The sequence below is a fragment of the Lathamus discolor genome, chromosome W (genome assembly GCF_037157495.1).
Source record: "Lathamus discolor isolate bLatDis1 chromosome W, bLatDis1.hap1, whole genome shotgun sequence".
NCBI lineage: Eukaryota > Metazoa > Chordata > Aves > Psittaciformes > Psittacidae > Lathamus > Lathamus discolor.
Genome location: NC_088908.1, coordinates 28,880,094 through 28,903,632, shown reverse-complemented (window position 1 = coordinate 28,903,632; position 23,539 = coordinate 28,880,094). Strand labels below are relative to the sequence as shown.

General features: G+C 45.4%; 1 protein-coding gene across 1 annotated transcript; it reads left to right on the top strand.

Moving 5' to 3' along the window:
• Positions 1-3,164: 3,164 nt before the first annotated feature.
• LOC136004463 (uncharacterized) lies at positions 3,165-22,897 on the top strand. The gene is made up of 4 exons (XM_065660948.1): positions 3,165-3,327; positions 17,282-17,406; positions 17,957-19,142; positions 19,626-22,897. The coding sequence occupies exons 1-4, from the start codon at positions 3,165-3,167 to the stop codon at positions 22,895-22,897; spliced, it is 4,746 nt and encodes a 1,581-aa protein (XP_065517020.1).
• Positions 22,898-23,539: the final 642 nt, after the last annotated feature.

Genomic DNA, 23,539 nt, shown 5'->3' with positions numbered 1-23,539 from the left:
TGTCGCTCTGCTGGATACTCAGGTGCGCCTGATTGATTCTGCACTTTGGGGTCCACTAGGACATGGATTAAGTGCATTATTAATAGGGCGCTCCTGGGTGTCGCGTCGCGGAATTTTTGTAATACCAGGATTGATTGATGCAGATTTTTGTGATAATATCAAATTTATGGTCTACACATTGCACCCTCCGGTATCCATTCCAAAGGGAGAAAAGATTGCTCAATTAATACCGTTTGAAGCAAAGGTGCCGTGTCAGAGTGAACAAGAACGAGGAACAGGAGGTTTTGGTTCTACAGGTCAGCCTGAGGTCCTACTGGCAAAGGAAATTTCAAAAGGGAAGCCCTCTGAGTCTGTCTGCTTGAGTCACCATAATGGCTGGTCAATCAAATTGGTTGCTATTCTAGATACAGGAGCAGATATCACAGTCATTCCAACACACAATTGGCCCTCTGACTGGCCTTTGACTCTAGCACCAGCCTCTATTATGGGGGTTGGGGGTTGCCAGCAGACTTGGATTAGTCAGGACCTCATTCGCTGTACCCTCTCAGATGGAGGCACAGCCACTATTAGACCATATGTCTTGAATCTCCCTGTAGCACTGATAGGACGAGACATTCTGAGCCAATTGCATGCCAAATTAATCACATCACCTTTTTAGGTGCGGTCACTGAAGAGCAGCCCCCTATCCTGAAACTGACTTGGCTGACAGAGAAGCCAGTTTGGATAGATCAGTGGCCACTTAAAGATGAACGGCTAACAAAGGGTCCAGGAACTGGTGGAAGAGCAACTGCAAGCAGGACACATAGTCCCCTCCACCAGTCCCTGGAACACCCCAATATTCACTATTCCTAAGAAATCAGGAAAATAGAGACTGTTGCATGATCTCAGAGCAGTCAATGCAGTTATGCAGGATATGGGTGCGCTGCAACCAGGGTTGCCTTCACCAACTGTGATCCCAGAGAATTGGAGTCTGTTGATAATAGATTTAAAAGATTGTTTTTTCACTATAAAGCTTCATCCAGAGGACTGTGAGAAATTTGCTTTCACAGTACCTAGTGTTAACAAACAGGCCCCAGCAAAACGGTATCATTGGGTGGTCTTGCCACAAGGCATGAAAAATTCTCCGACTATTTGTCAGACATATGTGGCATGGGCATTGATTCCCTTGTGTAGACAGTATCATGACTGTTTGATTTATCACTATATGGATGACATTCTGTTTGCAGCAGAAACTTTGCCAGATAATATTTTAACAACCATCACTGCAGTGTTGAAGGACAGAGGATTGGTCATTGCACCCGAAAAAGTTCAACGACAGGCTCCCTGGAACTATCTGGGGTAGCAGATAACTGAAAGTTCAGTTAAGCCTCAGAAAGTCGTAATAACCAGTAAAATAGAAACTCTAACCGATGTTCAGAAACTTATGGGAGATATTCAGTGGGTCCGTCCTATCTGTGGAATCACTAACAATGACCTAGCACCATTAATGTCATTGTTAGGTCAATCAACAGAAGCCGACACCATTCGGCGTTTATCTGATTTTCAAAAACAAGCATTGCAGGAGATTATAGACAAGGTCAGTTCAGCAGTAGCCTCTCGGAGAATTCAGGAACTACCAATTCTGTTTTTTATCCTCAATTCTAGTTCACAGACTATCCACCCTTTTGGAATCATTGGTCAATTGCCTGAAGGGCAACTGCGTATTTTAGAATGGACACGCCCAGAATTGTTTGCCCAACTGATCATGAAGGGTCGCAACTGAGTGGTTGATATTGCTGGCAGGGAACCAGCCTCTATCACACTGCCAATAACTCAGGATTATTTAAGCTACTTGTTGGGAAATTCACTCCCCTTACAGGTAGCCTTAGCAGATTATCCAGGAAACATCACCAATTCTTATCCTCAGTCTCGATTGTTACCTTTGTTGCAATCTCAAACATTTGAACAATTTCCAGTTAGGTCTGAAACACCAGTAAAAGGATTGACTGTTTTCACTGATGCTGGGCAAAAGTCTCGGCGTGCTGTGATTACATGGTACTCCAAGGATCAGTGGCAGTGCCACTTAATGGTGAAACAGCTGATTCATTGCAGACCTTGGAACTAAAAGCAGTAGTTTGGGCCTTTTTGCACTGGCCCACCCAGCTACTTAATATTGTTTCTGACTCTCTTTACGTTGTGGGAATAGTTCAGCGTATAGAGCGATCTCTTATTTGCTCAGTCAGGAATTCGCTTTTGGTGTCTATGTTATTACAGTTGCTCTAGGCTATCAATCAACTGCAGATAGCTTATTTTATCACTCATATACGAAGTCACCAATTTTCTGAGGGTCTGGCACAAGGGAACTTGCAGGCAGATCAATTAGTTGCAGCTCCTATTTGGGCTGGACCTGCCCCGAACTTATTTGAACAGGCATGTAAATCTCATGATTTTTTCTATCTATCAGCTAAAGTGTTAGTTCGTCAGTTCAACCTGTCTGTTTCTGACATGCAGGGCATAGTGCAATCATGTCCTGCCTGTCAGAAATCTGGCCTAGGTTTGGGGCTGGGGGTCAACCCTCGTGGCCTTCTTGCCCTGCAGCTCTGGCAGATGGATGTCACCCACATTTCAGAATTTGGTCGTCAGAAATATGTTCATGTCTCTATTGATACCTTTTCTTTGGCGGTTTGGGCAACGGCTCAGACTGGAGAGTCTGCCAAACACGTAATTCGCCATTTGCACATAGCTTTTGCAGCCCTAGGGGTGCCTTTAGCTATCAAAACAGACAATGGTCCTGCATATACCTCTCACAATTTTGCTAATTTTTGTGCCTTATGGGGTATACGTCATTCTACAGGACTGCCACACTCTCCCACAGGTCAAGCTATAGTTGAACGCACTCATGCAGTTTTGAAAGCGCTATTGCAAAAACAAAAAGGGGGAGCCCCTGCTCCACCCGCAGACCGTTTAGCAAAAGCTACTTACGTTATGAATTTTTTGCGGCTAACAGGAGACCGCACGGAACCACTTATTGTTGTTCACAGTAGTGCCTTGTCATCTGGATGTGTGAAAATGACAGGTGCCCGAGTCATGTATAAGGAACTGAGTTCAGGTATGTGGAAAGGGCCGGTTGAAGTCATAATGACTGGGAGAGGATATGCTTGTGTTTCCACAGACGCTGGCCCGATATGGGTTCCAAGCCGCTGGGTGAAGCCATATTGATCCGCGTCAGGATCTTGATGATGGCTGTCACGGTCACCGTGACATTGGATGATCCGCTCATTGATGCAGCAACACAGCAGCAGAATATGTGGGTAACATGGGCAAAGAGAACCAACACTTCCAATTTTTGTATGTCTTTAACAGCTGTGTCTGACCCATTTTGCACTTGTTTAATTGGTATATTTTCTTTAGAGCCTGAAAAATTTGTGGGCTATATAAGCAACGTCTCATTAGCCAATTCTACCATATTGCAACAGGAAGGAGAAAAGGCTAGCGCCGCTGATTAATGGTGTCGCAGAAATCAGACGGCCTGCCAGCAGCCCCAGGCTGACAAACGGGTTTGGTGTGGAGGTTGTACCCGTGGTAATATTGCAAACCGGACATTGGCTTGGATGTCCGTTTTGCTAATTGAGCATTTAAATAAAACCTTGACGTGGGATCCACAGGAATTGCATCTAGCAGGATCCGTAAACAGAACTAAAGATGGCTTGTGCTTCGGCTTTAGCGCTTCTGTAATCGATACCCCGATAGGTAGAGTTAGATGTATGTTTTCTAGGGTTGGTGTATTATGTAAGCCACTTGAGGTGTGGACAGATGTGTCTAGATCAGGTATCTATGGGATACGGGATGCTTCCGACACCCGAGTGTGGTGTGGAGGAGCTGTGGGATTAGAAGAGTATGGTCAACATGAACTTTTTCCAAACATGTCGTTAGCCTTGCCTAAAGGAATCTTTTTGATCTGTGGTGATCGCGCTTGGCAGGACATTCCACGATTCCCACTTGGAGGGCCATGTTATCTGGGAAGGCTTAGCCTCTTAGCACCTCCGATGGAACTAATCAGAACGAAGAATAACACCCAGAGCAAACGCGCTCTAGACACTCTGCCAGCCACCTGTAAGGATTCAGTAACTTTGATAGGAAAAGCAGAAAATTTGTTGGCCAGTATATTTTGCCCTGGCTGTGCAGCAGCAATTGCTAACGCTAACTTGCAAAAATTGGCATGCTGGGCCACAAAGCAAGCTAACCTCACATCTGATATTTTGACTGATTTGATGAAGGATGTTGATAGCAATCGTAAAGCTATTTTGCAGAATCGCACCGCTATAGATTTTTTGTTGTTAGCACATGGACATGGGTGTGATGATTTTGATGGAATGTGTTGTTTTAATTTATCCGATCATTCGGAATCTTTCCATGCTAAGATTCAGGAATTGCAAGAGAATGTGAATAAAATAAAGGTTTAGACGTGTTTAGAAGAGTGGTTGCAGAACTTGGGGATTGTTGGATGGCTCAAACCATTGATGTATAGTTTGTTTCAGTTATTGTTAACGCTTGTGGTAATCTTGTTCATATGTTGTGGAGTATTTGCCTGTGGAAGAGCACTGGCTGAGAAGATGATGTCCAAGGTGTGGTTGATTCAACGGAGAGCACCAGCGAGAGGACTTCTCAGCACATTTATGGAAGACAATGGCTACATCTACGAATCGATCTACGAACCGATATGTGCACAGACATATGAACTGGAGATGGAAACTGAGATCTGAATTGGATGGGATGCCTCTGCTCAAAAACAAAAAGGGAGATTTGTTTGAAAGATGGTAATGGCTGTGAGCAGAGGCAAGAGGCCTTGCAAGAGGCCTTGTGATGGGGTTCAGGTTTTTCCACTCAGACCAGGCCTCGTGATGGTCTGAGTGGAAAAACCCAAGTGCTATATGGAAAGGCATTGTCAGCGGTTTTATTTCTATAATAGGTTTAGTTGTTGCTGATATGTAACCTTGAGCATGATGTGGACATGATTTAGTGAAGGAGTAAGTCTCATTGTTAGGAAACAGGATGTGCAGCTGTGGAACGAGGATGTTTTTGGGAAGTTGTGGCCGGCAAGTGAACTATGTTGGGAAGACAAAGTGCTGACCAACAAAATCATTATCGATAAACTGGTGATGTAAACCTTTGAATAATAGCCAATAATATTGCTGTAACTAAATGACATAATGCAAGCTAGCAGAATTCTAACAGTATAAATAACCCAGTGTGTTCGCAATAAATTTGACAATCGCTTGATCACATTGATCGTCTCCACGTTGTCTGTGACTCCTGCGTCGACACCCAACCACACAGCTCATTCACTCACTCCCCCCGCTTCTTGCCCTCCCTCTACACCCGGAGGGACGGAGAGGAGAATCGAAAAGAATGCAACTCCCACGGGTTGAGATAAGAACAGTTTAGTAATCTAAGGTATAACACAAATCACTACTGCTACCACCAATAATAATAATGATGAAGGAAATAACAAGGGAAGAGAATACAACACCTCAGCACCAGCCGACTGATAACTCCCCCAACCCCACCCGACCAAGCACCGACCAATACCTCATCCAACCCTACAGTCCCTTAGCCCTTCCGGGTCCCTCTCTTTTACATCCTGGGCATGACATGCTGTGGTATGGAATACCTCTTTGGCTAGTTTGGGTCAGGTGTCCTGTCCCTGCTTCCTCCCAGCTTTCCCTTCTCCCTGGCAGAGCATGAGGCTCAGAAAGTCCTTGGTCAGACTAAAACATTTGTGTTATCAGCAATGTTCTCAGGCCAAAAGTCAAAACACAGTGCTACACCAGCTACTAAGAAGGAGAAAAATTACTGCTACTGCTAAACCCAGGACACCAAATTTTAACAGTGAAACAAGAAATAAAATGTTGGGTGAAGTTAGAAGGACTGGGGCACTGGGTAGAAGTGTTCAAGGAGGGACTATGGGGATGATTTAACATGTTTAGAGGTCTCATACTACAGAACTAAACTCAGTATAAACATATACTTATATATATATAAGTATATATGCTTACATATATAAGCATAGAAGATACAGGTGGATGACCTAGCTTCCCAGACAACATCCCTGTATTCTTCCCAGGCCGCCTGTCCTTGCTTCCACCTTTTAGAAGCCTCTTTTTTCCTTTTTTACTGATAGGTCCTGCCATATTGTGGGAAAGCATCAGAGATGGAAGGAAACTGTATGGATTCCTCAACAAGTTGCAGGAACTGCTGAAGGAGAGGGTGAATCGAGTCTGTTTGCAGAGTTGAAAGCCATCCAGCTGGCCTTGGACATTGCTGAACGAGAAAAGTGGCCAGTACTTTATTTCTATACTGACTCATGGATGGTGGCAAATGCCCTGTGGAGGTGGTTACAGCAATGGAAGCAGAGCAACTGGCAATGCAGAGGTAAACTCATCTGGGCTGCTGCACTGTGGCAAGTTATTGCTGCTCAGGTGCAGAACCTGGTGGGGAAGGTATGCCACCTAGATGATCATGTACCCAGGAGTCGGGCCACTGAGGAACACCAGAACATCCAACAAGTGCATAAAGCTACTAAGACTGCAGTGGGTCAGATGGGCTTAGATTGGCAACATAAGGGTGAATTATTTTTAGCCTGGTGGGCCCATGACACTTCAGGCCATCAGGGCAGAGATGGGCTCGTGATCAAGGGGTGGACTTAACAGTGGACACTTGACCAGGTTATTCACGAGTGTGAAATGTGCTACAGTTAAGCAAGCCAAGCGGGTAAGGCCTTTCTGGTATGGATGATGATGATGTCTGAAATACAAATATGGGGAAGCCTGGCAGACTGACTGTATCACACTCCCAGCAACCCACCAAGGCCAGTGCCATGTGCTTACCATGGTAGAAGCGAACACCGGATGGCTGGCAACATTCCCTGTGCCCCACACCATTGCCCAGAACACTATCCTGGGCCTTGAAAAACCAGTCTTGTGGAGACATGGCACTCTGGAAAGAATTGAGTCAGACAATGGGACTCATTTCTGGAACAACCTTATAGACACTTGGGCCAAAGAGCATGGAATTGAGTGGGTATATCATATCTCCTACCATGTACCAGCCTCTGGGAAAATCGAGCGGTAAAAGGGGCTGTTAATAACTACACTGAGAGAAATGGGTGGTGGGACTTTCAAACATTGGGATACACATTTACCAAAAGCCACCTGGTTGGTCAACACCACAGGATCTGCCAACAATGCTGGCCCAGATGAATCAGAACTTTTACATACTGTAGAGGGGAATAAAGCTCCTGTGGTGCACATAAAGAATTTTCTGGGGAAGACAGTTTGGGTTATTCCTGCTTCAGGTAAAGGCAAACCCACTTGTGGGATTGCTGTTGCTCAGGGACTCAGATATACTTGGTGGGTAATGCTGGAAAATGGGGAAGTCCGGCGTGTACCTCAAGGGGATTTAATTTTGAAGGAAAACAGCCAATGAACTCAACTATATGCTGTTTCATGCTATCTAACACCTCTGTAGGCCATCGGCTTGATGGCTATCTCCACCATTCTGGGCTTTGAAAAGAAGATATGTGCTGTCATGATCATCATCAGAGAATAAAGTCATGGGGAAAAGCCAGCAGCAGCAGAACTGTCCTCAGGTCACCATCGACTGACCCTGACTTCCCTCCCATGACCACCCCCACGAAGAATAAACTTTGATGAAATCAGATGAGGTCAGCAGTGACCAGACAAGTTCATCAGTGTCATCAGCAGGCAAGTATCCAACACTACACAACACATCATCTCTCCTGCCCTGAAAGACTGTTACAAGAGATGGGGCTTGACATCAGGGACTAAATGAATTCAGCAACTTTATAGGGACTGGTCCATGGACTAAGGAATGACATCTCTCTCTTTGTGTGTATGTGTATATATATTTATGAGACAAAAAGCAATGGTATATTGAAAAAAATGGAATCTGAGCATGATGTGAATGGTATGAATTACGGAGTGGATACTGTCATGGGTTCATCTGTAACAGTTATTTTTCTTCTTCTTAGTAGCTGGTGCAGTGCTGTGGTTTTGACTTTAGCCTTCTAACAATGCTGATAATACACCAATGTTTTGAGTTCTTGCTAAGTAATGCTTACTCCCATCAAGGACTTTTCAGTCTCATGCTCCGCCAGTGAAGAGGGCCACAGGAAGCCGGGAGGAAGCAGAGACAGAGCACCTGACCCAAACTAGCCAAAGGGGTATTCCATACCACAGCACATCATGTCCATTAAATAAACTGGGGGGTGTTACTAAGAAGGCCCAGATTGCTGGTCGGGTCAGGCTGGGTATTGGTTGGCAGGTGGTGAGCAATTGTATTGTGCATCACTTGTGTTTATTGTTTTTTCCTTTTAGTTTTGTATTCTCTGCCCTTGTTATTTCCCTTATCATTCTTAATACTGATGGTAGTAGTAGTGCGTTTGTATTATACCTTAGTTACTGGACTGTTCTTATCTCAACCTGTGGGATTTACATTCTTTCAATTCTCCTCCCCATCTCTCCGTGAGTCGGGGGGAAGAAGGGGGGGAGTGAGTGAGCGGCTGCATGGTTCTGAGTTACCGATTGGGCTTAAACCATGGCAGCAGGGACACCTCACACTAGACCATGTTGCCCAAGGCTCTGTCCAACCTTGCCTGGAACACTGCCAAAGATGGAGCATTTACCACTTCTTTGGGCAATCTGTTCCAGTGCCTCACCACCCTCACAGTAATGAACCTCTTCCTTATATCTTTCCCTTCCCAAAGAGACATTCAGATTTCAGACCAAGCAGTCCCTGGGGGAGCATCTCCCTCTCCCCAGTGCCAGAGTGAGTCACCTCAGACACAAGCGTATCAAGGAGAAGCAATCTAGGAAAAGCCCACTCCTTTGGGAGGAGCAGTGCAGCACAGCCTTCTCCCTCCCTGCAAGGTCACCACATCCAGTGATGAAAGAAAAACCAAGGTGAACTACAAGTGGGCATTGATAGCATGCCACAGGGTCATACCTAACCCACTGCCCAGTTACCTTATGGAGACTGCAGCCAGCAGTACTGCTCACAGGTAGAAATGGTATGAGGCAGCATGGTAACAACCTCGCTGAGGTGAGTAGCTTGAGAGAGGACGCCTGCAACACCGGAGCGGAGAGGGGAGAGATCAGCGTCCAGGAGCCTCAACTCAGAGCGACAAGAGCCACTGAGGAGGGAGCCTCAAGTCCTCAACAGGACTTGCCCAGGACTCGGAAGCTCAGCTCCGGCGATGGGCTGACTCACAGGGGGCGGAGCCAGGAGGAGTGGCACCAGCTGGGAGCAAAAAACCTTCCCAGGGAGCGCGGCGAACAGAGCCGGCAGAGAGCGTCGAGGCAGTTTGCGCGGCAGTCAAACAGAGAGCGTCGAGGCAGAGGGTCGAGGCAGTTTGCGCGGCAGTTCGCGCGGGCAGGCGAGCGGGCAGGGGAGCGCGCAGGGAAGCGTTCCAACCGCCTCATCGAGAGGACTCGCCTGGAGTACAGGAGGGGGAAGGAGTGCTGAGAGACGTAGACGGATTGATTGACCAGATAGATCATGGTTACAACACGATCGAAAGCTGTAGTGAGTACTAATGTGGGTATCCAGACTGAGCCTTCCTGCAGACATGCAGCTGTGCAAGTCTCTGGCTGCAGCGAATGCCTGAGCCTGGCACTTGTATTGGAGGGAGCCAGTGATACTGCTTGTGTTCTCTGTGAGCAAATAAATGACCTGCTCAGGCAGGTGGCTGAACTGAGGGAGGATGTTGAAAGGTTGAGAGCCATTAGAGAGTGTGAAAGTGAAATAGATTGGTGGAACCACACCCTAAGGCAAGGGCAGAGGGAAGTGGTTCAACAAGTTATGGATCCCCTTCCCTCCTACCATCAGACAGAAGGAGAGAGCTTAATGGACAAGGATGGATGGAGGGAGGTTCCTCCTCAGAGAGGTAAGCGAAAACCCTCACAATCCCTTCCTCCCTCCCAATTGCCCTTGAATAACAGGTACGAGGTCTTGGAAATTCAGGGCCAGGTGAATGGAGATGGAGAGGCAGATCTATCTAGTGAGTCACCCAGGGCTAGTCACTCACCCCCATGCCTCAGAACTTCCCCAACCAAGAAGAAAAGAAGAGTAATTGTGGTGGGTGACTCCCTTCTGAGGGGAACAGAAGGGCCCATTTGTCGACCGGATCCACCCCACAGGGAGGTCTGCTGCCTGCCTGGGGCTCGGATTAGAGATGTTAAAAAGAAACTCTCTGAACTGGTGCAGCCCTCTGACTACTATCTGCTGCTGGTTTTTCAGGTTAGCAGTGACGAAATTATTACGAGGAAAGTAAGGGCAATGAAGAGAGACTTCAGGGCCCTGGGACGGCTGGTTAAAGGGTCTGGAGCGCAAGTGTTGTTTGCCTCCATACCTGTTGCAAGCGAGGGTGAAGGGATATATAAGAAGACTCTGCAGGTTAATGTATGGCTACGTGACTGGTGCCAAAGGCAGGGGTTTGGGTTTTTCAGTCACGGGCTGCTGTATGTGACACCTGGTTTGCTGGTGACAGGTGGGATACACCAGTCCCAGAGAAGAAAAAGGGGTTTGGGGCAGGAGTTAGCAGGGCTTATTGACAGGGCTTTAAACTAGTTATGAAGGGGGGAGGGGATTTAACTGGGCCTGTTGGGGACAAGCCCAAGAGGAACATGCTAGGGATTGAAGGATGGCGGGCTAAGGAGGACTATCAATCTCTTGTTTCACTTGTGGGAAAGGATAGCTTTTTAGACCCTGTCCCGCAGGGGAAAAAGGGTACTAGGACTGGCTCCCTAAAATGCCTGTACACCAATGCACGCAGCATGGGGAATAAACAGGAGGAGTTAGAAGTCTGTGTGCAGGCTAAAGGTTATGATCTAGTGGCAATTAGAGACATGGTGGGACAGTTCACATGACTGGAATGTGGTCATGGATGGCTATGTCCTTTTTAGGAAAGATAGGTCAGCGAAGCGAGGCGGTGGAGTTGCTCTTTACGTGAGAGAGCAACTAGAATGTATTGAGTTCTGTCCGGGGTCGGATGAGGAGCAAGTGGAATGTCTGTGGGTACGAATTAAGGGACAGACTGGCACGGGTGATACAGTTGTGGGGGTCTATTACAGACCTCCTGATCAGGACGAAGGAGTTGATGAGGCTTTCTACAGGCAACTGGAAGTAGCCTCGCGACTACATGCCTTAGTCGTCGTGGGGGACTTTAACTACCCCGATATTTGCTGGAAGACTCACACAGCCAGTCATTCACAGTCTAGGAGGTTCCTCGAGTGCATTGATGATAATTTCTTAATGCAAATGGTGGACGTACCAACTAGGAGAGCAGCGCTGCTAGATTTAGTACTCGTCAACAAGGAGGGTTTGGTTGAAGAGGTGACAGTCAATGGCAGCCTTGGCTGCAGTGACCATGAGATGGTGGAGTTTAGGATCCTGAGTGGGAGGAATAGAATACCTAGCAAAGCCACAGTTCTGGATTTCCGAAGGGCCAACTTTGGCCTCTTCAGTCAACTGCTAAGGGAAGTCTCATGGGAAAGGGTACTAGGCGGTAAAGGGGCTCAAGATAGTTGGTTAGCATTCAAGGACCGCTTCTTCCAAGCTCCGGATCGGAGCATCCCAATGAGTAGGAAATCAAGTAAGGGATCTAGGAGACCGGCGTGGTTAAACAAGGAGCTGCTGGGCAAACTCAAGTGGAAAAGGAGAATCTATGGATTATGTAAGGAGGGGCTGGCCGCTTGGGAGGAATATAAGACAGTTGTTAGAGGATGTAGGGAGGCAATTAGGACAGCTAAGGCCTCCTTGGAACTCAATCTTGCTAGTCGGGTTAAAGACAATAGAAAGGGCTTCTTCAAATACATAGCAAATAGAACTAACACAAGAGGCAATATAGGCCCACTGCTGAACGAAGTGGGTGCCCTGGAGACAGAGGATATAAAGAAGGCAGAGGTGCTGAATGCCTTCTTTGCCTCTGTCTTTACTCCTGCAGACTCTCCCCGGGGGCCCCGGATTTCTATAGCCCCAGAAGGAGTCAGGACAAAGGAGGAGTTTGCTTTGGTAGATGAGGATTGGGTTAGGGATCAGCTATGCAATCTGGACATCTGTAAATCGATGGGTCCGGATGGAATGCACCCACGGGTGCTGAGGGAGCTGGCGGAGGTCATTGCTAGGCCACTCTCCATCATCTTTGGTAAGTCGTGGGAAACGGGCGAGGTGCCTGAGGATTGGCGGATGGCAAAGGTCACACCAGTCTATAAGAAGGGCAAGAAGGAGGACCCGGGTAATTATAGACCGGTCAGCCTTACCTCCATCCCTGGAAAGGTGATGGAACAACTTATTCTTGACTCCATCACTAGGCATATCAAGGACGAGGGGGTCATTAAGAACAGCCAACATGGTTTTATGAGGGGGAAGTCATGTTTGACCAACCTTATAGCCTTCTATGAGGAAGTGACTAGGTGGAGGGATGATGGTAGAGCAGTGGATGTATTTTTTCTTGATTTCAGTAAGGCATTTGATACTGTCTCCCACAGCATCCTCATAGATAAGCTAAGGAAGTGTGGGCTTGACGATCAAGTAGTGAGGTGGATCAAGAACTGGTTGAAAGGAAGAAGGCAGAGAGTTGTGGTCAATGGCGCAGAATCTAGCTGGAGGTCTGTGACTAGTGGAGTCCCTCAGGGGTCGGTGCTGGGACCGGTGCTGTTTAATATTTTCATCAATGACCTGGATGAGGGAACTGAGTGCACCATCAGCAAGTTCGCTGATGACACAAAACTGGGAGGAGTGGCTGACACACCGGAAGGCTGTGCTGCCATTCAGCAAGACCTGGACAGGCTGGAGAGTTGGGCGGGGAGAAACTTGATGAAATTTAACAAGGGCAAGTGTAGAGTCTTGCATCTGGGGAAGAACAACCCCATGTACCAGTACAGGTTGGGGGTTGACCTGCTGGAAAGTAGCGAAGGGGAAAGGGACCTGGGGGTCCTGGTGGATAGGAGGATGACCATGAGCCAGCAATGTGCTCTTGTGGCCAAGAAGGCAAATGGCATCTTAGGGTGCATTAGAAAGGGAGTGGTTAGTAGGTCAAGAGAGGTTCTCCTCCCCCTCTACTCAGCCTTGGTGAGGCCGCATCTGGAATATTGCGTCCAGTTTTGGGCCCCTCTGTTCAAGAAGGACAGGGAATTGCTTGAAGGAGTCCAGCGCAGAGCCACAAAGATGATTAAGGGAGTGGAACATCTCCCTTATGAGGAGAGGCTGAGGGAGCTGGGTCTCTTTAGCTTGGAGAAGAGGAGACTGAGGGGTGACCTCATCAATGTTTACAAATATGTAAAGGGTAGGTGTCAGAATGATGGAGCTAGGCTTTTTTCAGTGATATCCAGTGATAGGACAAGGGGCAATGGGTGTAAACTGGAGCATAGGAAGTTCCACGTTAACATCAGGAAGAACTTCTTTACTGTAAGAGTGACGGAGCACTGGAACAGTTTGCCCAGGGGGGTTGTGGAGTCTCCTACACTGGAGATATTCAAGGCCCGCCTGGACAAGTTCCTGTGTGATGTACTGTAGGTTACCCTGCTCTTGCAGGGGGGTTGGACTAGATGATCTTTTGAGGTCCCTTCCAACTCTTGGGATTCTGTGATTCTGGGATTCTGGGATTCTCTTTGGTCAGGCAGCTTTTAGCATTTCAAAGCATTTCTTTTCTTTGTTACTCCTACAACTGACTGAAACAGGCAAGCAAGTATTTACAGTATCAGCAAAACCTCTCATGCCTAGGTGCTGTGAAAGGCATCCTTATTGTCTGTCCTGCAAGTAAATTGCAATGTGTCTCATTTAAAGGCTTTTCTAGTCCCAGGGCATGATTAAGGAACAGGAGAGCAGTGCAGGCTGTGCAGAACATCAGGGCCCCACTGCTGGCAAGGTGAACCCTGCACTCGCTTCAGGAGTCAAGGGCAGGCATCCCTGGGCACTCTCCTAGGGTGGGAGAGTTCAAACAGGCACCATGGACAGCAGTGGGACGGATCCAGCCCCTTCTGAGCAAAGAATCCAAGCTAAAAAGCAGCCCACAATGGTAAGGGCCTGACGTGCTGCAGAAGCAGCAGGGTGGGGTATTGTGAGGGAAATCTGCTTTCCTCTTCAAGACAGAAAACATCAAAGTTGCCCTTAAAAATTAAAAGCTTCTGGACAGGCTCTTAGTATATTTAAAAAAGCAAAACAGACTAATTTCAAAGCACTCTTTCCTGAACATACATCATATGCTATGGAAAAACACTGCATGCCTGGCATTTAATATTTTTCACCTGTGACCCAGGATTGACATCTATTTAACTCCCTGATTTAATCCAATGACATGTCTCAGCAAGAAAAAAAAACCTGTCAGAGTTTGGAAAGGAGTTGAAAAAAAACTGAAGTCATGCTCAACACTTCCCCTTCCCTGGAAGGACAGGAGTGCTGCTTGCCCTTTCCTTGCAATAAGCATATCCTAGTGTTTAAAAATGCCTTTTGCTCTTACTGTAAATTACCCGTTAGCCAACTCCTTCAGCCCAGCCCACGGTGTTGGGGTTCACGATTCCTTAGAGACCACACATAACAGAGCTCCAAAATACACTGGAGAAAAGGCAAAAATAGTATCACTGATCCTGCCACCACTGCCTTCACTTGGAGCAGCAAAGTCTGGTGAGTGGCAACAATTCATCTCAAATGACTTTCAACTTTCCCAGGACCCTGCACTAATTTTTTACTCTATCTATCTTTATAGCAGCTTCCAGACAGAAAGTAAAGGGTTGTACTGAATTCTGAACAGCAATTAACTCTTCCATTAATCTTATATTTTCAGTAATGATTATGCCAAAGGGCTGACTTAGCATCACAGAGCTTAGCAGACAGTAGGACTTGCTGCTGGATTTGAGATTCTGGAGGCCAGGAGCCAGTTACCTGCTCTGCAAAGCTTTCCCTCCTTCCCATATCACCTTTCTCTTCACCTGGAAACTCAGCCTAGTGAAAGCCTACTTTGACACCTTGGCTCTGCAGGAGATACAGATGCCACCTTGTACCAAGGAGGCACCAGCCCTGGGAACAACCTGGCTCAGTAAAGCCAGGGCTGCTCCCACATCCCAACACCTCCACAGCACCTCCAGAACCTTTGCCAGCTGCATTGTCACTTCTCACTTGTTCCTCCCAGGACAAAGCTGGTGAGGTGCTCTTCTCTCAGACTGGGGTAAAAGCTCACAAACGACTGTGATCCCCTGTGGCACAGACATCATGAGTCCCAGATCCTCGGGCACAAACACAGCACACAGCTGCCCTGGCAGGTACCATGTGGTTGAGGTGGCACAGGGAGCCATTGCTCCCAGGTATTGAGAGCCTCAGCTGAGAATCCTGTTCAAAGAACCATTTCTGTATTTCTTCTGCAATATTTTAGAAACAAAATGAGGGGGTATAAAGAGAAAGAAATGGAAACTTCAGGTGAAGTTCCCAACGACTGGAGAAAGGGAAATATAACCCCCATTTTCAAGAAGGGGAAAATGGAAGACCCAAGGAATTACAGACCAGTTGGTCTCACCTCTGTGCCTGGCAAAATCTTGGAGCAGATTCTCCTGGAAGACATGGTAAGGCACATGAAAAACAACAAGGTGCTTGGTGACAGCCAGCATGGCTTCACTAAGGGGAAATCCTGCCTGACCAATTTGGTGGCCTTCTATGATGGGGCTACGGAACTGATGGACAGGGGTAGAGCAGTTGATGTCATCTACCTGGACTTGTGCAAAGCGTTTGACACTGTCCCACACAACATCCTTGTCTCTAACCTGGAGCGACATCAATTTGATGGATGGACCACTCGGTGGATAAAGAACTGGCTGGATGGCCACACACAAAGAGTTGTGGTCAACATCTCAATGTCCGGATGGAGACCAGTAATGAGTGGTTTCCCTCAGGGATCTGTGTTGGGACTGGTCTTGTTCAACATCTTTGTTGCTGACATGGACAGTGGGATTGAGTGTGCCCTCAGCAAGTTTGCCGATGACACCAAGCTGTGTGGTCCGGTTGATACACTGGAGGGAAGGGATGCCATCCAGAGGGACCTTGGCATACTTGTAAGGTGGGCTGATGCCAACCTTATGAAGTTCAACCACGACAAGTGCAAGGTCCTACACCTGGGTCGGAGCAATCCCAGGCACAGCTACAGATTGGGCAAAGAAGAGATTCAGAGCGGCCCTGCAGAGAAAGACTTGGGGGTGCTGGTTGATGAGAAAATGAACATGAGCCGGCAGTGTGCGCTCCAGCCCAGAAAGCCAACCATATCCTGGGCTGCATCAAAAGGAGCGTGACCAGCAGGTCAAAGGAGGTGATCCTGCCCCTCTACTCTGCTCTTGTGAGACCTCACCCGGAGTATTGTGTGCAGTTCTGGTGTCCTCAACATAAAAAGGACATGGAACTGCTGGAACAAGTCCAGAGGAGGGCCACGAGGATGATCAGGGGACTGGAGCACCTCCCGTATGAAGATAGGCTGAGGAAGTTGGGGCTGTTCAGCCTAGAGGAGAAGAGAAGGCTGCCTGGGGACCTAATAGCAGCCTTCCAGTACCTGAAGGGGGCCTATAGGTGTTAGAGAAAAAAGGCAAAATTTTACGATAACTAAACATTAGAAATGATTATATTTGAAAATTTATAAATCAGTAGTGTGGGTTTGGAAATACTGTAATTTTCCAGGACAGTTTGTAATTTGTACCAGAGTTATTCAGCAACCAATGTTAACAATGGTAGGCTAGGTGGTAAGAGCTAACATAATTATATACGGTAAAGGGCATACGGGTAGATTTAAAAAGTATTGTGAAAGTCTATCGAAGTAGAAACTAATGGACACACCAGGGTAGTCAAGTGAGAACAAGACAATACTGGCGTCCACACAATGGTTGGGATATATCCAAAGAACAGAAAGGTGAAGGAGGACAGAGCGAGGAAGACTTCTTACTTCATCTGAGGAAGACTCCTTACTTCATCAATGCGACCACCAGAAGAGGCTGCGCAAGCGCAGAAGAGGCTGATGTCGTAATAGACTGATGTGGCAATCCTTGATACATATGTAGTAGTTAATGATGCAATCCGTGTTAAATATGTATTAGTAACCAAATTTTAGTGTATAAATTGCGAACGCGATGTGACGAGGTCGAAGCCAGATTTGGGCGAGCGCCCCTGGTTTCCCAGCGCTGCAATAAAGCACCTCATATAACCATTCCGGTGGTTATGTGTTTATTCTTACGCTAACATTTTGGCGACCCAGATGGGACCTCGCGGGCATTGCTGAGGCGGATCGCGTTTCGACCCCGCTCCAGCCGGCACCGAGAGATTCTCGGGGAGCCATCGACCGCGACCGACCTCTGCTGCTCACGACGGACCTCTGACATGGTAAGAAAGGTGCTTTATTTAAGTTACAGAACTGATTTCTAGTAAGAGTATGGTGTATTGACCTTTGGTAAGGTCTGGTAAAAGCCTGCCTGTTATACGCAGCGAAAAGCTGCGTTTGGCTGGGCTAGTAGTAAAGCCTGCCTGTTAGACACGGTGAAAGCTGCGCTTGGTTGGGGCTAGAGAGCTCTCGGGGTAAAAGCCTAGGCGCCGTCCGTTAGACAGTAGCGAAAGCTCTGCAGGTTCGGCAAACGTGGTTATGGTATTGGTATTTGTGCTGCGGGATCAGCATCTGTCTGTATAAGTTTTGTAATATAGTGGTGTGTGTGTGAAGCCTGTTTAGAAATCATCTTGTAATTATAAAATGTCGCCAATTCCTAAATCATCTCCTTTAGGTTGTATTTTAAGCCATTGGAAGGAGGGTGGATTTGGGCAAAGTATGCGGAAAAGCAAACTAATTGATTATTGCAATGTATGGTGGACACAATATGAATTAGAAAATCAAGAAAAATGGCCTGAGAATGGAACCTTACAGTATAATACTATCATGCAGTTGATGTTGTATTGTAAAAGGGAAGGAAAATGGGATGAAGTACCATATGTGGATCTTTTCTTTATCCTAAGAAACAATGATAAGTGGCAGAAATCTTGTGGAATAATGGTTGTTAAAGCAAGCAGTGCTGAAGAATGCAAGGGGTGTGCTGGAGGAAAGGAATGTGTGAAATGCCTTGCCTTAGGGAATAGTCGGAGACATCAAAAGGATGAGGAGGATCTTGACTTGTTAATAGCTCCGCTAGTGACAGATGAGGAAAGGGGGGAGCAGGGAGAAAGCGATAGTGATCTTGAGAGTGAGGAAGAGGGTGAAAATGGGGGAGGTAGGAAAATAAATTCCCCTGTCACCCCAGTTTCACACAGAACTCGCCGGAGGGGAGGGCGAGAAGGAGAAACACAGCCTCAGGCAGCTAGCGCAGTGCTTGCTCCTTTAAGACAGGGAGTCGGAGTTGAGGGACCAGTATACGTTAAAATACCTTTCTCTCCTGGGGATTTGGTTATATGGAAACAATCGGCAGGAACATATAGAGAAAATCCTGATAAAGTAGCTCAAGTGATAAAGATGATTATGAAAACCCAAAACCCAGACTGGGATGATATACAAGTGCTTTTAGATACCCTTATGGACTCAACAGAAAAAGAAATGGTGGTAAAAAGCGCTCGGGAAAGGGCTCGGGAGGATATAAGGCAGGGAATAGTTGGGGGAAACATAGATCAAAACTTCCCGATGGAAGATCCAATGTGGGATTATAACACACGAGAAGGAATGAGAAATTTACGGAGATATCAAGACTGGGTAGTTTTTGGAGTACAGCATGCTATGCCCAAAACAATAAACTGGTCAAAATTGTACAGTGTTAGACAAGAAAAGGCGGAATCACCATCGGCCTTTATAGAGAGACTTAAAGAGACAGCAAAGAAATATACGGACTTAGATGTGGAAACAGAACAGGCTAAAGCACAATTAGCCTTGATTTTCCTGGGGCAGTCTCAAGATGATATTAGAAAGAAACTGCAAAAACTAGAAGGGGCAAAGTTACGAGACCTGGATAGGCTGTTAGAGGTAGCCTGGAAGGTGTACAATAATCGAGAAAAAGAAAACTCTCGGAAACAACACCAAAATCTACTGACAGTAATACAGGGAAGAGAACAAGGGTTCTCTAACTTCAGGGGAAGAGGACGAGGAAGTATGCGAGGACGGGGACGAGGCAGAGGATTCTATAATCCAAAATTAGGAACAAACACAGAAAGAATAGGATATAATCAATGTGCCCTTTGCAAGCAGGAAGGACATTGGAAAAATGAATGTCCATCAAAAGAGGGGCAATTTATGTCAACAAGAAATCCTCTTGCAGGATCCGACATGGCTAAAACAATGGTGTTGGGGGATTTTGTTAATCAAAGCTGACTAAGCCGAGCAGAAAATAAAGAACCCCTTGTAAAGATCCAACTAGGAGAGGAGGAAGTAAAATTTTTAATAGATACAGGGGCCACTTACTCAGTTTTAAATGACTTGCATGGAAAAATAGGAAAGAAAGCTACAACAATTGTAGGAGCCACAGGGAAAGAAGAAGTGCGACCATTTTTGCAACCCCTAAAATTACGATTTCAAGGAAAAGAATTGACACATGAATTTTTATATGTGCCTGAATGTCCCATTCCTCTATTAGGACGGGACTTATTAAGTAAATTGGATGCTACAATTGTTTTTGAAAATGGCGAATTGATAATGCAAATCCTGGAATCCAAAACAGGACAAATTTTAGTTCTCAAAGACAAACCTATTCCACAAATTCCAAAAGACATGGAGCAGGCGGTAATACCAACAGTTTGGGAAACAGAGATCCCGGGAAAATCAAAGACAGCTCAGCCAATAAGAGTAGAGTTAAAAGACGGGGCTAAACCAGTAAGGGTTAAACAATATCCATTGAAGCTAGAAGCAAGATATGGAATCATAAAAACAATTGAGAAATTTCTAAAATACAAGATTTTAGAGGAATGTGAATCAGAATATAACACACCAATTTTCCCAATAAAGAAACCAAACGGCGAATATAGATTAGTACAAGATCTGAGGGCGATAAATGAAATAACAAAAGATATCCACCCAGTAGTGGCAAACCCGTACACATTGCTAACATCTGTGAAGGAAAAATACAAATGGTTTACAGTAATTGATTTAGAAGATGCCTTCTTCTGCATTCCCCTTGACAAAAGTAGCAGGAAACTATTTGTGTTTGAATGGGAAAATCCACAGAATGGACGGAAAACACAATTAACATGGACCAGACTTCCACAAGGATTCAAAAATAGTCCGACCCTATTCGGAAACCAACTGGCCAAAGACTTGGAAACATGGACCACCCAAGGAAAAATGCAAGTACCAAGATCACAATACCTGTTGTTACAGTATGTAGATGACATTTTCATTGCAACAGAACAAAGATCCCTGTGCATAAAGGTAACAATTGAAATTCTGAATCAGCTAGGCTTAAATGGTTATAAAGTCTCAAAAGAAAAGGCACAAATTGCATGCATGACTGTGTTATATCTGGGATGTGAAATCTCACAAGGACAGCGAAAGCTGGGAATAAATCGCATAGAGGCAATTTGTGCTATCCCAGAACCACGGAACTTGCATGAGCTGAGAATATTTTTGGGCATGGCGGGGTGGTGCAGACTATGGATAATGGACTATGGACTAATTGCCAAACCCCTATATGAGGCCCAAAAATCACATACCTTTGCTTGGGACAAACAACAGAGAAAAGCCTTTCAGAAATTAAAAGAGACACTGATGAAAGCACCAGCACTGGGGCTCCCGGATCTGACAAAAGATTTCCAATTATTTATCCACGAGAGACAGAGATTGGCATTGGGAGTGTTAACTCAAAAACTTGGCAACTGGAAAAGACCAGTGGGATATTTCTCAAAACAACTAGATCCGGTGAGTGCAGGATGGCCTTCCTGTTTGCGAGCAGTAGCCGCAACTGTTATTTTGATTCAAGAAGCTAGAAAACTAACTTTGGGAAAACACATTGATGTATTTGTGCCACATATGGTAACCACTGTTCTGGAACAAAAAGGGGGACATTGGTTGTCCCCTAGCCGGATGATGAAATATCAGGCAATCCTATTGGAACAGGATGATATAAGCTTGAAAACTACTAACCTGTTAAACCCAGCAGCTTTTCTAGGAACAGACTTAGAAGAAGGAACTCTTGAACATGATTGCATAGAAGTCATCGAGCATACATATGCAACCAGGGCGGACTTGAAGGATGTACCTCTGGAACAACCAGACTGGGAACTCTTTACAGATGGAAGCAGTTTTGTGGAAAACGGGACACGATACACAGGATATGCTGTGACAACGCAGCAAAAGATAATCGAAGCCAAAGCACTGCCTCCTGGAACATCAGCCCAACGGGCAGAATTGATAGCTCTTACAAGAGCATTAGAACTGAGCAACGACAAAAAGGTAAATATATGGACAGACTCAAAATATGCATTTGGTGTGGTACACATTCATGGAGCATTATGGAAAGAACGAGGACTTTTATCTTCACAAGGGACTAACATAAAATATCAGAAAGAAATTTTAGAATTAATAATTGCCGTGCAAAAACCTAAACAAGTAGCCATCATGCATTGCAAAGCACATCAAAGAGGAACTTCAAAGATATCCGAAGGAAATACATTAGCAGATCGAACAGCCCGCCAAGTAGCATGGAAAGTATGGAGCATGATGTCTTTGATACCGTTGAAGGTAAGCCCGCTCAATACCTATCTCCCACAAAGCCCAAACTATTCAACAGAGGATGAGAAATTAGCAGGACTCTTAAAAGCCCAAAAGAACTCTGAAGGGTGGTATGTAACAACAACAGGACAAGTAATAGTGCCACCAGCAATAATGCGAAAAATTCTACAAACTGAACATCAGAAATGTCATTGGGGTGCAGAGGCATTGGTAACTTATTTAAAACGAGGAATAATTTCCACACAGATGTTAACGATGGCAAAAGCAGTAGGATCAAAATGTGAAATTTGTTTAAAAAACAATCCGATAGTAAGGAGACAAATTGAAATAGGAAAAATTAAAATAGGAATGGAGCCAGGAGATTATTGGCAGGTTGATTTTGCGGAATTACCAAAAGTACAAGGATACAAATATCTGTTAGTAGGGGTTGACACCTTTTCTGGATGGCCAGAAGACTTTCCCTGTCGCACCAATCAAGCAAAAGAAGTGGTGAAATGGTTACTTAGAGAAATCATTCCACGGTTTGGAGTTCCTTTAGGAATATCATCAGATAGGGGTCCACATTTTATTGCCAACGCAGTACAAGAAGTTAGTAAACTATTAGGAATATCATGGAACTTACACACTCCTTGGAGGCCCCAATCTAGTGGACAGGTAGAAAAGATGAACCAAACAATAAAAAGACAAATCAGTAAAATATGTCAGGAAGCCAAAATAAAATGGCCACAAGCATTGCCTATAGCTCTGCTACGAATTAGAATAAAACCCAGAAGTAAAATGTCAGTAAGCCCCTATGAAATCCTCTATGGAAAACCATATGAGGCACCGGAACCCAACCCTAATACCCATATTAAAGGGAATCAGGATGTTTATAATTATGTGCTATCTCTCGGTAGAACCTTAACTCGACTGCGAAGCACTCTGGTGTGGAATAGGCCACTATCTCTGGAAAATCCAGCACATGATATCCAACCAGGAGACCAAGTATACATCCGGAACTGGAATGAAGAACCATTAAAAGAACGGTGGGACGGACCATATCAAGTATTGCTAACCACATTCACAGCAGTGAAGGTAAAAGGAATAGATTCTTGGATACATTATACACGAATAAAGAAAGTTTCAAAAATCTGGGAAACACAGGTACTAGGCCCTACAAAACTAAAACTGGAATGTAAATAAGATGCCTGGGTTCTATTATAAAACTTTGATTTTCATATGGTTGTTAACAGAGCTGACAGCTGTTTTTATCCTAGCAATCCCTCAGAAAGATGTTTTAAAACGACCTAAAACAAGATGCCATTCTGACTTGCAAGTTGACAAAAACCACTCCAATAGGACCAACACCAACAAGGGTAGTTGGGAAAAAGATAATTGGTCCTATAGGACTGGATATACAATTAGCCATAACGAAACTAAGGTTACAAGAAAAAGGACTAAAAGATCAGTAAATTCAACACAAATAATCCAATAGTATCATCGAAATCCTGAGGAAAATTTAATGATAGGACTGATTGAAGATTTTGCAAAGATGAAAAACACAAGTAGAATAACAGCTTGTTTACCAATACCCAAAGCGGCAGGAGAACCAACTGAATGGGGAATAATAACATTCTCACTTTCAGAAATTAACAGAGCAATCACTTGTCAGGAAAAGGAGGTAACGGAAAACATGACAATGACAGAATATCGAGAAGAAGGTGTTTTTGGAGATCCTGCAGTTTTAGTACTAAGATCAGTTTGTGAGAGATACCAAAATGCTCAATTTACCTCTGTAAGAGATGAATGGGGAAAATGCATTTATAAAAAAGAAATCAAGATAAA

Bases quoted from the DNA above. Each gene is read 5' to 3' on its own strand.
- LOC136004463 (XM_065660948.1), top strand. From the start codon at position 3,165: ATGGGTTCCAAGCCGCTGGGTGAAGCCATATTGATCCGCGTCAGGATC. The intron at 17,407-17,956 runs GTAAGAAAGGTG...ACTATCATGCAG, and splicing joins CACGACGGACCTCTGACATG to TTGATGTTGTATTGTAAAAG. The intron at 19,143-19,625 runs GTATGCGAGGAC...TTCCTCTATTAG, and splicing joins CAGGGGAAGAGGACGAGGAA to GACGGGACTTATTAAGTAAA.